Here is a 17,482-nt window from a genome sequence, read left to right as displayed (position 1 = left end):
AGAAGAGGATAGGGTGCTGTTTCACAAAAAGTCATTTGTGGCAGGCTGTCTGGGAAGACACATGAGGAAATAGGGTAGGGAACCATAGAAAGATATTGAGACAGTCCTTTCTATATGACAGGGATCCCATGGAAACTCAACATTTACTTAAAATGAAAATGTACTGTTGATAATTATTATATATACATATATATAAAATGCACTTGAAAATATCATATTCATTAAAAAGAGTTGAGACCACTTTAAAAACTATGTGTTTATAATGAAGGCATAAAATAATATTTTCTATCATAAATCTTTCTTCCAGTAGAGCCATCACAGGGTTAAAACAATATACTTCATACATAATATACCGTAACTGCTTTTTAAAAAACTGAAAATGTACAGAAAATGATGTTTTGACTGTCTATCTTTAGTCTTCAGCTGTTGCTGTCACGATTCAGAAATTTGGATCTCTGCCTTATGAGGCACATTTCCTAAGCTGTAAAAAAATCTGATGGAATCTACAACTGTAATTGGAGGCTGTGATTTTGGAATATAAATCACTTGTTATGAAGGGGGAAGGTATTCTCATTGTGTTCTCAATATACCTTACTTTGGGTTTTTTCACATTTTGATGAAGATGAATATTTTTTGGCTGAGGCATATGGCAAGCACTGCCCGTTTATGTTAATAGATACTGTACTAAGAAATCCCAGTATGTGTCAGGAAACCCAGAAATGGTGCTAGGCAGAGACAGGAAGGAGGAATCAGAAGTTCTCTTCTCTGCATGTGACTTTGGTAGTTGGCATGAAGTGTCACCTTATGATGTCTTCTAAAAACTCATCTGCATTTAAAAATGAGAAAAGTTTAAAGTGACTAAACAAGGATAGAATCATTAATAATTTACTTTCTTGCCTCTAAAATTTTAAATAACAAACACAAAATGAAAATACTGATTGTATCTAATGGGGCACAAATTAAACAGATTACAATCCTAGTCTAGGGCTTACAAAATCAGTGAGATTTCATACCCAAACATTATTCAAAGTAAAGATAATGAAGAGAATTAAGTATAAACATATAAGCCTCCAAACAAATTTCAGGAATATCTATAGAAGTGTCTATAGAGGCTACTCATAGACTCACAGGGCAATATTTCTCTCTGCAATATTTAAGATAAGAAAGAAAATAAAGGTAGAATATTAGAAAATTTTCTAGAATTTAACAACAATGGAGGTCAAATAAATTCTAATTTTGAAGCAAGTAAATAAACATGCTAAGGCACATTACATCATTTATTCTTAAAAAGAGGGCATTCAGACAAAATTATTTTTTAAATAACTCATTAATAAAATTAGTTTGTAGTCTGGGTGAAACTAATTTTTGTCATATATTCAAAGTATGCTGTGTTGTCCTGCAGGATGACATTTATGGAGAAGCATGTAGGATTCTCATTTCAGGATATAACATGGTTAGAATGAACAGCTTTTTAGGGTAAGTTACGTATTTATTTAAGGCATATTCATATTGTTTTTCATTTTTTCCTTTGCAATAAAGCCCAGTGGGTTAAATCATAAGTTTTGAAGTTGTATGAGTTTGGTTTCTAAACTGTACTAATTGGGAGAATGTGGGTAATTCATTCAACTTTCTGAAATTCAGTTTCTTCACCTGTAAATATGTATTATATGCTTCAAAGGGATATAATGAGGTTTAAATGTGACAATACTGTGGATAATAGTGCCTAGTACATAGTAAACTCTTAATAAATACTATTTACTATATCTTATCCTTCACCTGGATCTCTTTCCAGCCTCATTTCTTATCCTGGGAAAGGCCTAGAACACATCTTTTCTTCATGGTCCTCTAAAACAAATCAATCCTGCTGATCCCTTGATTTTAGGCTTCCAGACTCTACAATTGTGAGACAATATATTTCGGTTGTCTAGACCACTTGCCTATGGTACTACCAGGAAGTAGTAAGGTGTTGTAACAAATACTTTGAGTCGCGGACATGGCTTTGGATTGGACTAGAAGAGACTCAAAGTACTTGGTGGGGAAAGTCTACACTGCCTTGAGGAGACTGTCAGTATGAAGTTAAAAGATGCTTCGGATGAGGTCTTAGAATGAGAAGCATCTCATTGGAAACTGAAGGAAAGATGATCCTTGTTATAAAGTGGCAGAGAACTTGGCACAATTTCATTCCTTTTTTTGTGAAGGTGGAACTTGTAAGTGATGAACTTGGTATTTAGCTGAAGAGATTTCTAAGCAAAGTGTTAAAAGCACATCCTGGTTTCCCCTTGTTGTTTACAGTAAAATGTGAAAGGAGAGAGATAAATTGAAGAAGGAATTGTTAAGCAAAAAATAACCAGAACTTGAAGATTTTGAAAACTCTCAGCATATCTATATTTAAGTAAATGAGAAAGCATGTCCTGGAAAGAACATCAAAGGTGTGAGTTTACTTGCTAAAAGGATGTGCAAACCATGGATGGAATCATCTGTCTCAGAAAAAGCCAGGAATTCAGATGCAGTTATAGAGGAAAGCCCTGTAGCTTGGACCCCTGTAAATAGAATAGGAAGTCAACAAGATTTTTGAGAGTTTCATATCAGCAGAAACACTACTAGCTTGAACTAAAAAAGAGAGAGATTCTATAGACAGGAAAGGAGTTGGTAAAACTATCTGGTAGCAGAAATGCATTATCTTTCAGAAAAAGGCAAGAATGACCTAGAAGGTGATTCAGAGACTACCTGGTACCACCTCAGAGGGCATAGACTGGATAGGTAGGGCCATTTCCTACTCAGTTCTAAAAGTGAGGATTACCTCCTCAGTGGTAATCCTCAGTGTCAGAAAGTAGGGCTGCTACTTCCCAGGGCCAAACCAACTAGTATCATTGTACTAGTGGACCTAAAGGACATCACATTGAGGCAAAAAGAATTCTTCTCCATCTTTAAAGTCTAATGGAATTTGCCCTGCTCATTTTTATACTTCTTTGGGAACTATGGCCTTTTTCTTTCTTCCAAGTTCTCCCTTTTAGAATAAGAATGTATCTCCTATGACAGTTTCACTCTTATATTTTAGATGTAGGTAATCTGTCTTGTTTTATAATTTATAAATGGAGAGGAACTTTGTCCTGGAATGAATATACTCCAAGTTCCACTGATAATGGATTTGGATGCTTTAAATGAGATTTGGGACTTAGGCTGAAGCTGGAATGATTATGATTTTTAGAAAAATTTTAATGAAGTGAATGTATTTTTCCTACGAGTAGGACATTAATTTTGGGGGCCAATGGACAGGCTTTTACTCTTCAAATTCATATGTCGTGTACTCCTCAAATTCATATATCAAAGTTTATTATAATTTGAACCTTAAGTATCCCCAAAATTCTATGGTAAAGTCTTAGGTACCTAGCATGGTGGTTTTAGAAAATGGTGGGACCTTCAAGAAGTGGGCCCTAGTGGAAAGTTTCCAGGTCATGAGAAACATGCCCTCCAAAGGGAATGTGGGACCCTGTTGTCTTCCTCTTTCATTGTTCTTCCATGAGGTGAATGGTTTTTCCACTTGGCATTCCTGCCATAATGTTCTGCCATGTGCCCAAAGCAATGTGGCCAGCCAACCATGCTCTGAAACCTCTACAACTGTGAGCAAAGAGCAGAAACAAGCCTTTTCACTTTATAAGTTGCTTAAACTCAACTGAGTTTTAGTATTTGTATTTAGTATTATGTTACTATTTCTTATAGTAATTGCTGAATAACACAGTCCTAACTCTCAATAGCTAAAAATGAAAACTAATTTGGCAAAAAGATTTTCATAGAGTTTATCACGTTAAAATGAAGTAATTATGATTGGTCCTAATCCAATATGACTGATGCTTTATTTAAAAGTGATAATTTGGACATAGATACTCATAGAGGAAAAACAGTGTGAAAAGGCACATGGAGAAAGCATGAAGGAGAGAGGCCTGGGAACAGATGATTCCCTCACAACCCTCAGGAGGAAACAATCTTGCTGACACCTTGAGTTTGGATCTAGCCTCCAGAATTATGAGATGACAATTTATTTTGGTTAAACCACACAGTTTTTTGTACTTTGTCATGGTAGTCCCAGGAAACCAAGAGAATGAGAACCTGTGGGGTGCAATATGAGGAATTGGACTTAGGTTCACTATAAAGAAAAACTCACTTGTTATTTGCAGTTAAAACTGTACAGATTTCTCCCTGTGTCCTCATCAGAATACAAGGAGAGGTAAAACAAGAGAATTTTATATTTGTTTGACTTAGCTGATGTGTGTCATTGGATCCATATCCATTTAATATTCTAAAAATTCATAAGCCTAGCTGTGAGGCAAGGAATAGGGATAATAGAGTAGACTAAAAAAAAGTCCAGACACTCTGCACAAAAAACTGCTGCATATTTAATCTTACAGGACTGTCATAGTGACTATAAATCACTTTAAAATGGAGAGGAACTCAAGTACTGTGAAAAGACAAAAGAGAACCTGTTTTTGATCTCCTTTAACAGGAGAACAGGTGAACAAAAATGTAAATAGGTTTATAATTATAACTACAGTTATAGTTGTAGCTCTGTTACAAGACTATAAGCACCACAAGGGGAACACAAGGGTCAAACTTGTTCATTGCAGTATTCTTAAGACTAGCCCAGTGCCTGATTCATAGTTAACATTTGACTAATACCAGTTGATGAAATGAATAACTAATAAGTAATGCACGAATAACTACTGTCTACTCATAGTCTTGTGTTTTCAATATTCATTTATCATGCACAAAGCATTTTAGATATGTATGAAATCATTTTACCTAAAGAAGTTAACACATAAAGAATAAATTGTAGTCTTTACTCTCTAAGACCACAGAAATTTTTATAAGGTGTGTGCATATAAGAAAGCAATTACTTTCTTAATTAGCATACTATTATATATTATGTGTGAATGGAAATAAAAGTTAACTGATAATAACATTATTTGGAAAAGTTGATAGTCACAGCTATAATAAAAATTCATAAAGCTTTTTAAATTTTTGATTTTATGTTTAGTAACAAATAGGCAAGCTTCAAGTAATAACTATGGCTTACCCATAAAAACGCAAATCATGTTCTTGGTAAATAATGCCTACTTAGTAAGTATACGTTTCAAGAATGTATGAATTAGAAGAAATATACAAGTAAGGAGAAGTGAACAGATCACGTTTCTATCAGATCTCAGTGTTTTGAAGTATACGTGGCACCGTAGTCAGCATTGAAGAAAGAAGACTATTGCTTGGGAAAGTGGTCAGGAGATACAGATTAGGCATCACCTAGAGCCTACTTCTAGAAGGATTTCTGTCTAAATAACTACAATAGATACCCAACCTTTCACTGTTCTTTCATTGAGGACTAACTAGAGTCAAATTGAATATTGGGAAACCACTCTGCATGGTTCAAGATGCAAGCTCTACGCACAAAACAAATGGTAAAGTAAAAAATGCTAACACAGGACTCCAATAGTTCAGGAAATAACAAGAATTTACAAAGGGAATTGCATCAAATGAAAAAGTTTCTGCACAGCAAAGGAAACAATTAACAAAGTGACGAGACAGCCTATGGGGAAAAAATCTTTGCCAGTTGTTCAAAAACAGTTTGACATTTTGTTATAAAAATGAACACACATTTGCCATATGACCCAGGAATTCCACACTTGCATATTTACTACAGAGCAATGACAGCCTATATTCACACAAAACTGGGCATGCATGTTTGTAAAAGCTCTATTCATAATTACCCCAACTAAAACCAGTCAAAATTCTTTCAGTAGGTGAATAACTAAACAAATTGTGGCACATCTAAATAATTGTATACTATGTGAGGCAATAAAAATGAATGAACCAAGTAAATCTTGGTTAAACTCCAGAGACATTGTGCTCCATGAACCAAGCTGGTCTCAAAGGTTAAATATTTTTAAATATGATTCTCTTTATGACATTACAGGAAAGACAAACTATAGTGATGGAGGACAGATCAGGGTTGGCAGGGATTAGGGCTGAGAGAATATGAATGTAAAATGTATCACAAGAGAATTTGGGGCTGATAGAACTGTTCTAGATCCTGATTGTAGAGATAGCATTCACCAAAGAAAGTTAATTTTATTGCACAATAAATTAAAAAATAAAGCAAGGGAGACAAAAAATAACCAAGGAAGCTTTTAAAACTAGAAATTCTCCTTAATAGTCTTTGCTATAAAGCTTAGCATGCTTACTTATAAAATACCTCAAGACTTTGATTTCATGTATGCTAATACTATGCTTTTTTTTAATAAATGTGGACTATTTATATGAAATTAAATTTGGATTACTTCTTAATTTTAGAATTTCAAGTCAATCTTGATAGACAAAATTATATTTTCTTCATTATAAACCAGCAAGCCATTAGCATTAATGTCATAGAGTTTTAAATTATATCTAATATGAGCCTATATTAAATTAATAGTCTGTAATGAATAAATAAATCTTGAGATTAAGTGAGGTGACTTTGATCTAAGTCACAATTTTTGAAGCATTTTCCATCCTGTACCCTTTTAAAACTCATTGAAGTATTAATTTAGGAAAACATTGCTTCTGTTTAATAGCTTGCAAATGTAAGTTTAAACATGGAATGGATCCCTGACTATTATTCTTTTCTTAACAGCAATGGAGTAAATATGATTTCATTTCATGTGTGCTTTTGCTCTTTCTATGATCTCTGTAGTATCACAGTTAATTAGATTTATATAAGTAACTATTTACATTTAAACTCTTTAATTGTAGATGAATTCTACACCATTTTAAAAAACCTATTTCACAGAAGACTGCTGACAGGATAGGAAATAATAAAAAGCTCATTTTAGAGAAAGAGGTTTTCTCAACTATGCCTTGTTTCTAACATGTATGCCCCTGATATTTTATTCATTTCAAATCATCTTTTTAGGTAACTTGCTGACAGGTTAGTATTATCTTTGGGAACTGGAATACCCTCTTTTGGTGCAGTTTTAAAAACACCTACCATGGGAACAGTTTCTGTCCTTGGGTTTAGATATCTGACTCATCCTTGCTAATATAACCTGATGTTAACAATGACCTAGGAAACAAAAGGGGGACTTCCTTAGCATTTTTCTTCTATGTTATCTGCCTTCTCAGAATGTGCCTTGTGAAAGAAGCACCTAATTACTCTGCCAAAACCAGAAAGCACTGTGAGGAGAGAGTTTGGCAAGTCTGTCTTACCAGTACACCAGTAATGAATAAAGATTATGACACTCTAGCATTCTGCTTTTGCACTGCAGTGAGGATATAAAAAAGCAATTTTTTAAAAATGGTAAACATTAGCTCTTGCCCTAATTTGAGAGATACTTTGTATTTTTGTTTGATGCCCCTTCCCTCATCTTATTCTACACTTGGAAGGTTAGTCATTTACTCATTCAGTTAATATTTATTTAAAAACTTACTTTGTGGCAGGTACTGTTCTGTAGTTGAGATTATAGGAATAAATAAAGCAAAGTACATTCCCTCATCAACTGAAAATCTAGGGGTTCTAAACAGATAATGAACAAGCAATTTAGAAGATTTACTATATTACACGCTGAAAATACTATGGAGAAAATAAAGCCCTGTGGGGAGAATGCAGTTTTATACAGGAGGACTATGAAAGACTTCATCAAGCAAGTGGTAGTTGCAAATGATGGAAGGAGATGAGGAAACAAACCATGTAGATATCTTGAGGAAAGGAAGCTTGCAGGACATCTTCAGTGAACAAGGAGAACAATGTGTCTGAAGCAGAGTGAACCTGGGGGAGAGAGAAGATGAGGTCAGAGGGGCACTGCAGATGGTGATGGGAAGAATCATAGCAGGCCTCGGAGCCATTTTGTGGCTTCCTTGGAAACATGAGAACTCACTGCAGGGCTTTGAGTGGATAGTTCTTTCTTGATCATTGTGAGTATCATATAATACATATTCAAAGGTCTGTGGTACAGCTTCCCTCCTCTTCTCTAAGGTTGAGGTGACATTACCAGGCTGTACAGATTAAAACTGATCTTTCTTTTTTTTTTAATTTTTATTTTATTCATATGTGAATACAATGTTTGGGTCCTTTCTCCCCCCTTCCCCCCGCCCCCTCCCTCTCTCCCCCACCCCCTCCCTTACCACCCACTCTGCCCCCTCCCTCTCCCCCCGACCCCCTCAATACCCAGCAGAAACTATTTTGCCCTATCTCTAATTTTGTTGAAGAGAGAGTATAAGCAATAATAGGAAGGAACAAGGTTTTTGCTGGTTGAGATAAGGATAGCTATACAGGGCATTGACTCACATTGATTTCCTGTGCATGGGTGTTACCTTCTAGGTTAATTCTTTTTGATCTCACCTTTTCTCTAGTTCCTGTTCCCCCTCTCTTATTGGCCTCAGTTGCCCCAAAGTATCTGCTTTAGTTTCTCTGCGTTGAGGGCAACAAATGCCATCTAGTTTCTTAGGTGTCTTGCCTATCCTCATACTTCCCTTGTGTGGTGAGAAAGCTGATCTTTCTAGAGTACCATTTTACTGATGATGAGGAAATGAGTAACATCATATGGATAGAGTAAAGCATTCACATCATCTTATAAAGATAACACGCTATATAACGTCGGACTTAGGATATTTGCTACTTGTGAAAATAAACTTTCAGAGATATGAATATACTACCCTGGGGGCATGTGTTCCCTCTTCTGTACCATTGTGATATTATGGGGTAGCATATAATAAAATGGATGCTATAGTTAGCATGGGAAGACCCGAGTTTTATTACCCGGGTCAACTCCTTAATAGCTATGCAGTTTTGTGTCTTGATGTTCTTATGTAAAACTGGACAAAGTAATGTATATTTAACAAATAATGTTTTTACCAGACTCTCACATTCTAGAAATATGGTGTTATATAAGTTTTAGTCCAGTCCTAAAGGATATTATAGTTAATATCCTAGGAAATTCAAGTAAGGGATTTGAACAGTATTTGTCTGATATGCCTATGAGGATCAAATGAAAGTATTTATTAGAAATTCCTACTATCATATTTGAAATCCAGCAAGTCTGCAAGAGATATAAGCTTTACCTCAATAATCCTTCTTTTTCAGTAATTGATATCAAACCCAGTGCCTTGAGCATGCTAAGAAAGGGCTCTTCTGCTACTGAGCTATATTCTCAGTCCCCATATGTCTTTATTCCTAAGACTTGTCAGTTAATTGTACTTTCTCCATGTTAGATAGACAACTATTTTTATTCAGTTTTATATTGTCTTATTTTCAATAATGTTAGAAAAATTGTCTAGCTCCATTTCGTAAAACCGAAATAGAAAAATTAGGAGAAGTTGTAATTTGTGGTGATATAGTTGACTATAGCAATATTTCTGTTGTTTTAGATGGTTAGAAAAGGCTACGATTTGCTGTTGTTCTTCTGTTCTCATTATCTTGTCTTTGACAAGAAAGATAACTTATGTGTCTTTGATTGAATAGAGTCTAGTGGCAGTTTTCAGATGGTATATACTACTTCAGCAAAAAGGAGCTACCATAGTGAAGGAGATAAATACATAATAATTTAACAGTTAATATTGCTAGTCTTAAATATATTCCTTTCTTTAAAAACTTCTGAGTGAATTCTTCTCAAGTATCCAGTTTTGCATTTACAGGAAATGAGAGCAATGTTATTTTGAAATTGATGTTGTGGCCAGGTATAAAGTCACTGTACACAAACTATAGCTTTGTGTCTTTAAAATGCTGTAGTTTTGTGAAAGTCAGTTGAAAAATTATCGTTGAGAGAAATTTACTCCAGGTCAACTTTTACAGTTCAAAGGATATTGAATACAGAGAGAATATAATTATTTTCATTTAAAATAACTTTATTACAAGGCTGTTAACTTTTAAAAACATTCAATAATGTTATTATCGTTACACTATAAATTTATAATTCTGTTTGGTGGAAATTAATTGTCTTTCCTTTTCAATTTAGCAAAAACTAAATGTTTATATTTTTTCCATAATATTTGTAAGTAATACATTATTTGATTGTTAGTTACTATGTAATTTTGTTCTTATTGCTTTAGCAGGATGTGAATACCAGATGCTTCATTTTTTAATATAGAGACTTAGCTATCATTGGAATTTTCAAGGGCAAATATTTATACACTGATAAATTCAGAATTACTCATTTCTCCTTTTGAGGTGCAAAAGGCTAAGGTTTATATTTGGATAAGAAAGTTTTCATTCTGTTCATTAGCTCCTTCCTAGGCACTAAACAAAATCTATGGTTTCAGTCTCAAATGTCACTAGCCTGTGGCACTATTGTCACATGGTGAAACTTTTAGGAAAAGGTGCCTAATGGAAGGAAGGTAGGTCATTGGTGGAAGGGCCCCGGAAAGGGATATTGAGGCCACAATCCCTCCTCTGTCTTTCATTTTGCTTTCTGACCATAATGAGGTTAACAGACCTCTTCCCACCATGATATACTGCCTTGCCACAGGCCCACAGACAACAGGGCCAAGTGACTACAGACTGAAATCTCTGTAACTGTGAGGCAAAGTAGTCTACTACTTCTTTTAAGTTGATTATGGCAGGTATTTTGTCACAGAGACAGAAAGCTGACTAATACACTGGGCACATAAGCTCTATCTGCATTCTCTCCTGTTCTCAAACTAGTGTTCTCTGCTGAAATCCAGCAGGCTGTTTTCTTTTACTCTCTGCTTGTTTACTTTTTCTTAGCATTTCCTGTTTTCTGCCTTCCAGATTCCTTTTGGGGAAGTGGAATTCAACAAAAGGGCTCATACTCAAGAGCTCTACCACTTGAGCTATGCTCCCAGCCCGTTTGTTTTCATTTTATTTTTGAGATAGGGTTTCATGACTTTGTCCAGGTTGACTTTGAACTCAAAATCCTCTCTATCTCCGCCTCCCACATAGATGGGATTATAGGCATGCACCATCATTCCTGGCTCCATTTTCATCTTTCACTTCAGCATTTGGCACAGTGTTTTGTTTTTCTTTGACATTTTGACTCCACAAGTAGACTTTCATGCATTTATCTGTAGTCATGCATTGCCACCCCTCAACTTCAGAGATAAGGAATTTGGGCTTTCAGATAGTCTGGTTATCTATTAAATTTTAAGTTTCTGTGGTATTCCTGAATTTTTCTAGGATAGGTAGCGTTAACAGGCTTTACAGATTTGTGAGAACTTTATTTCTTAGGATGATTCTAAAAGCCTCTTTAATTAGGACACTGAGATAAAAGGTAAGGTGAAGACAATAATGCGAAGTGCTACATGATACCACATAAATTGGCAAGAAGAATCAGAAAGTAATTATAGTGGCTCTATTCTGCTGTTTTAGAAAAGTTTATATCAGTATTTCCAGATCTGAATCCCAGTTCACATACAGCTAAATCTGGGGTGTGATGTTTGCTATTTTACCTTTTGCTAATAAGTCACCCTGAATTCATGATAGAAATACATAATTTCATGTCCCAGTCTTAAATCATACTATTGGGGAAAGTCTCAGATTTTATTTCACAATCTAGCAAATAAGAGGTATCATTAGTCTTATTATTAAAAATCTGTCATCTCAAATAGGGCAGTTAAAGTATCTTCAGATATTGAAAATCATGTACCAAGACCTACTTGGACAAATGTACAACTTTTTAATTGAATTAAAGAGCATTCAATTAGGAATCAGAAATCCTGGGCTTTAATATATGACTAGACAAGTCACTTCAGTTCTGTTTCCCACTCCTTGGAATGAGTTGTTAAACAAGGTTACCATGAAGACCTAAAATTCCATGACAGTGCTTTTGTTCACTATGCACTTGAGTTACTTATTTAAATATTGATAAGCTTTCTGAGGTCATACCTATCAATCATTAGTTCAAACCCTTTCTATTATGCTTGAATCATTTCCTGAAGGACTGAAGTGGGATCTGTTTGTTCCTACATGTTAAGTGATAGTCTGCTTTTATTTAACCTTTTGGATATTCAGCACATTTTTAGCTGGAGTATATGACATACATGAATGATTTAATAAGTCTGGAAGACCTCACACATTAGTGGAGAAAATGAATGTCTCCCTTTTCCCCTGAAGTTTTACTGTGAATCATTCCTTTTCTGTCACTTTTGCTGACTGACTAGCCCTAATTCAAATTTCTCAAATTTGTTGGAGATCAGGCTAGCTCTGGTGACAATCATTTGCTGATACAGACTTTTCACAACATCCAGAATCTTCAAGCACCATCTATTTCCATGTGACTTTTAAAGTATAGAAGCTGCATTCCAGTGCTAAATAAAATGTCAGATTATAATGATCTACTTTTGGACTGAGACTCCCCTGGCCATATGTCTCACTTGGAATCCTTATGAACAAAATGCACACACACTATCAAGTCTATATTTCCACAAGCAATCATGCAGCAGGCAACATGTTTGTATATACCTTGTACACCTCTCTGCACACACACAAACACATGCATAGTACCTAACTTTGGACTCCACATTTGACCTAGGACCACTCATTTTTCTCCGTTGTTACTGGGGATGCTTTTGCTGTCTCTAGAAGAGGCTTTGCATCTAGCATACAGTGGCTGCTGTGGGCAATTCATGAACAATGAGCCTAAACAGAAGAATGAGGGTAATGTTTATTGGAATAAAAATTAGGCTTTGAATTCCTTGGGGGGAATGAACCAAATCCAATGTTTTCCTGTTCACTGACTTTTTTTTTTTTTTTATATTGATGCTGTTTTGGATCTTCTGGAGAAGGGAGAAAAAAGAAAAACTTTAGCAAATCAGCTCTTTGATTCAGAAATGGAACTTGGAAGATTGTTTTAGCTGGGCTTTTTGACAATCCCTGATTTAATCAGCTTTTCCTGTTGTGAGGACAGTAGCCTCACAAATTTAGTGAAAATATGAGTGATGGAGGGTGTTTTCAAGGGGAAACAGAATGCAGTTGTTTAAATAATCCTGGGCCAATAGCATTTGGTGGGTGGAGTTACTGTTGTGTGCATTACAGGGCAAGATAATTCTGAATGAAGACTTTAAACATTACACAGGCTGAACGGATTCTGATTTTGCCCTTTGTGCAAATAAAACAAGTGACTAGGTGACTGGGCTTTGGTTACTATCCATTACTGAATATAGCCTGTTTGATAAGACTTAAATATAAATACATGTAAAGGAGACCTTATGAATATTTCATCAGTTGATATATTCAGCTGAATGAATTCAGTGAGTGTCAGTGTGTAGCTTGCAGACAAACCTCATCCACAAGGAGGCTACTGACATAGGAAGCACTTTGGCGCATTTTCAGAGGCAAAGCCAGCCTGATAAAGCTCCCTGTGACAGCCTGACTTGCCATTCTTCGAATATGCTGCTCTTGCTCTGAGCAGTTCCTACATTGGAGCTGCAGCTTTCCAAATTGAACTGGAAAGAGTTTGCAGGTTTATCAGGCTTTTTCACCTGCAGTAGAGTCTCTGCTATGTTTGAGGTTTTTGTTTTGAATGGTGAAAGCTAGCACTCCATACAAGACATGACAGCAAAAAATTCTTCCAAGGAACTTACTGCTTCTGAATCTGAGGTTTGCATAAAGACTTTCAAGGAGCAAATGCACTTAGAACTTGAGCTTCCAAGACTACCGGGAAACAGACCTACATCTCCCAAAATTTCTCCACGCAGTTCGCCAAGGAACTCACCGTGCTTTTTCAGAAAGTTGCTGGTGAATAAAAGCATCCGGCAGCGTCGCCGCTTCACCGTGGCTCATACATGGTAAGAAGGGGCTTAGCGGTATCTACAGTGCATTGCAGATCGTTGCATTAGCAGTGATTTAGAAAGTGGAAAATGGAACACCGAGTTTTGTTCCAAATGCGTACCACAAGTGTGAAATGGATGGAGAGAGTGGGTCAGCTGAAGTATGCATAAATTATCATTGTGTTACCTACTGTTTCCAGATTTTTTTTAAAATGCCTTGAACTGTAGAGACTCTTCAAAAATTACTGCTCATACAAATATTTAACTAATTCTACATAAATGGAGTAAGAAAGGAGTTTTTAAAAGTCAGAGTTTTGTGTCATTTCTGTTGAGGTGATAGGTGACTTTTTTGTTTGTTCTGTGCTTGATGATTTTTAAAAAATAGTATACTTTTGGTACAAGAGAAAGTGTTTGCATCTTGGTTCTAATTTACTTCTTAAGACAATGTATAAAGTCTAACTTACTGTATCACCAGGTTTCTAGTGTGTAAGTTGGCTTGTATCTTTACACTACTTAAGGAAAAGGAAAGTAAGTTTCCATTTCTGAAATTGCACAATTAATTACTTTTATTTATGCTTCTAAATTGCTGTCATTTTAAAGAGTCTCTTGCTTTTTTAAAACAGTTACTTAAAATTTGTAGCTATTTTGGGAATGCCAAGCAAATAAATTTGAGATCCTTCTGTAAAAATTGTACTGAGCCTACCATATTTCCTATATATTTTATAAGTATGTAAATGCACTAGAATGTCCTCCTTAAACCAGTATAATAATGAAATGGTAAGGAAAAGCATAGTAAAAATTAGATCACATTGACTTGTAAAACTTAGGCCACCTCAAGTTGTTTTGAAGGTTATATGTTCTTTCAGATTAAGGTACCCTTCAAAATTGGGTATCTGTACTCATGCTTTACTTAGTAAGGACCCTAGCAAAAGGGGGCTAATGACACTTAAAGATAAGTCTAACACAGGATTTTGTGCCTGCATGCTAGACTACCATCATGAACTGAGGATGTTTGACTTTTGAAAATTAATATTCAATCGGATTGTTTTCTACTACTCTGAAATGTTTGTCTGCCTAATGTATTACATGGTGTGTTGGTAAATTAAAGCTACCTGGGGCACAATGTAGCTTGACTTTGATGAACACTGTGTATTTATCCAACATAAACTTTACCTGGCTAAATTTGATGTGGTTATTTTTGTTTTTTGACTGTGCACTATTATGTATCTAATTGCTTTCTTGAAGAATGTTTTTGGTCATCTTGAGGAATTAACTCCTGTTATTTAACTGTAAATCTGTACTTGTAGAATTCATGTAATTAGTTTTTCAAAACCTACCAGTGGTGATAGCATTTTTGAAAGACATGGTTTATGTAAAAGTATGCACTGATTTGAAGAACTCTTTTCTCTCATACTCCACTCTATCCCAACATATGTGTATTTTCATAGTTTGTTGAGTAGTATAATTGAATAGAGGAAAATAAATGGATGTGTTGCTAATTAGTTCTCATAAAAACAGCACATACAGAAAATCTACAATTAATTAATCAACACATATGTCTTACTATTCAAGTGAATATTAAACCATTATTTTGATCAAAAGGACATTCAATTTCAGGTAGATAATGTTCAAAGAATGGTAAATCTTCTTAAAACCTTGGTAATATTTTCCTTAATACAGAGTTTTGTTTCCTGAGTGTAATAATGTGACCTTTCTTTTTCTTAGAATAGATTTTTGATGTGCTAGGAACATAGAGCTATAAATACTGGTGTTTTTTTTTTCTTTTCAAAAGAACCCAAATTTTAGAATGATTAAAGAGCCAGTTTTACTCATGCATTATACAAATTTTTTTGCAGCAAGTTGCTAAAAGAACAATTTAATGATGTCTGAGGTTACATATGCTAATAAAATTCTCTTCTTTTAGGTGAGTTAAAACAAAAATTTCCACAATTTCCAAAAAAGAAAGCACATGACTCTGGTATAATGTAACACAATATAGACTTGAATAATTCATTAATCATCAAACTTATAAAATAACTTCAGTTACAACTATGATTCATTTTCACCCTTTTTTCCTCTCAGCTCACAAACTCCTATTCTTATGTTTCTTACTAAAGATGTATCATAATTTTTTCCAGCTCCTTATTAAGTCTGTATGTATATTTATTCCTATTGTTTTATTTGAGTATGTGCTTAACATTTTTAAAAGTTATTTTCATGAGATATACAATGAAAATCTCTTTTTGGAAAATAGATATATCTTCTGCATTTGAATTACTCTTTTCCAACTCTTAAAAATTATGTGTTGATTCTTTTCCATATCATATGAAATAGTTACATGAGGAAATAAGAATTTAAGCACACTATTTTTGCCTGTTTGTCATAGTGAAATGTAACCAGCCTTTCATGATCAATGATTGGTATTTTCCAAAACATATATTTAAGTTAGAATTCTAAGATATACACTTAGAAGTCTCTAAAACATGTTATTACTTTACAGTAGACAGTAGGCTTCTTTTAAGAAGATTGGGTTGTTTTGATTCTAGCATCAAAATTAAAGTAATTTTCATGATGAAGCTAAACAATGAAGAGGATGCAGGTTATATCTTAACCCAGTCTTTTAAATCTTTAGTTATTTGTAGATTTCATACTTTGCTTAGTTGCATATGCAGTTCTGGGTTTGAAAACCCAAGTTATGAAGTATGGATGGAATTTATGAAATTCTGACTGGTATTATTTTTAAAATATCTTAAGAAAAAATATATCCAATGTGTTGTCACTAAACAGAATATTTATACAATCCCAAATCTGGGAGGAATTTGGGTGATTGTCTCATTGCTTCTTTTTAGCCTTGGGTTGAACCAGAATTACTCTATCTTTGATACATGGGAATTGGCCCTCGTTTTAAGATTGGAGAGAAAACATTTCTATAACCTCACTTAGTGCACAACTTTATTACTTCATAGTCTGGATATTGGCAAATTCTTCCTCATAATCAATTTATATAATTTTTATAGAATCTCTTTTTCTCCCACATTGGATAGTTAGAACAGTCTCTTAACAATCTGCATGAATCTAAAGATCATTATCAGTTGGTCCCAGGGTTTTTTTTTTTACTCACTCAACGTACATAATTGAGCATAGCTGTGAACAAGAAAATAAAAAATTCCAATTCAATTTATGGGTATTCCAACACTTACTGTATTTTCAGTCCTGAGCTAAAATAGTCATGTATATTATCTTGTTTTATTATAGCTGTATTCCTTTCAGTTTTACATGTTATATACATACAAGTGTTCTGAATTACTTCAGCTTCTTCTATTTCTATTCTATTATTTATGAGTTTAACTCTGAACCCCCAACTCCAAATTTCCAAATTCTCCCTTCAATTCAAAAGCCCCAAAGTGAATACCAGCTTCATTGTTAGTTGATATGAGAACATATAGATAAAAACCACATCACACATTACAATGTGCTAATGGAATGATTAGCATTGCTAAATAGGAAAAGAGAGATTACTGCCAGAACTCTTAGGTCAGCTTATTATTCATCCTTAACCCTGGACCTGTACAATGTCATGCTGTCTATTTTTGCCTGTCACTTGCCATATCATGTCCAGCTTTTTCAACCTCTCCTTTGCTGGTATCATCAGTCATCAGTTCTCCTCCATGAAGAAAGTTGCTGGTGGTGATCTTAAATATATTCTGGGCCCACTGCACACCTCCCACAGTGTTTCTTC

At 34.7% G+C, this 17,482-nt stretch overlaps 1 protein-coding gene across 5 annotated transcripts in view; it reads left to right on the top strand.

Moving 5' to 3' along the window:
• The window catches only part of Pde4b (phosphodiesterase 4B), a 524,185-nt gene that overhangs the window by 169,509 nt on the left and 337,194 nt on the right, over positions 1-17,482 (top strand). The window contains exon 1 of one of the 5 annotated variants that reach the window (XM_074079859.1): positions 12,806-13,761. The exons of 3 other annotated variants lie outside the window; for them this stretch is intronic. In XM_074079859.1, coding sequence (XP_073935960.1) covers positions 13,526-13,761 — 236 coding nt within the window. In that variant the 5' untranslated portion in view covers positions 12,806-13,525. Of the gene's footprint in view, positions 1-12,805; positions 13,762-17,482 lie in introns of those variants that run through there. One more of the 5 variants, XM_020182735.2, reaches the window with a different exon arrangement.

The sequence above is a fragment of the Castor canadensis genome, chromosome 7 (assembly GCF_047511655.1).
Source record: "Castor canadensis chromosome 7, mCasCan1.hap1v2, whole genome shotgun sequence".
Lineage (NCBI taxonomy): Eukaryota > Metazoa > Chordata > Mammalia > Rodentia > Castoridae > Castor > Castor canadensis.
The sequence above is the reverse complement of the archived record's forward strand: the minus strand, read 5'-3'. Positions and strand labels throughout refer to the sequence as shown.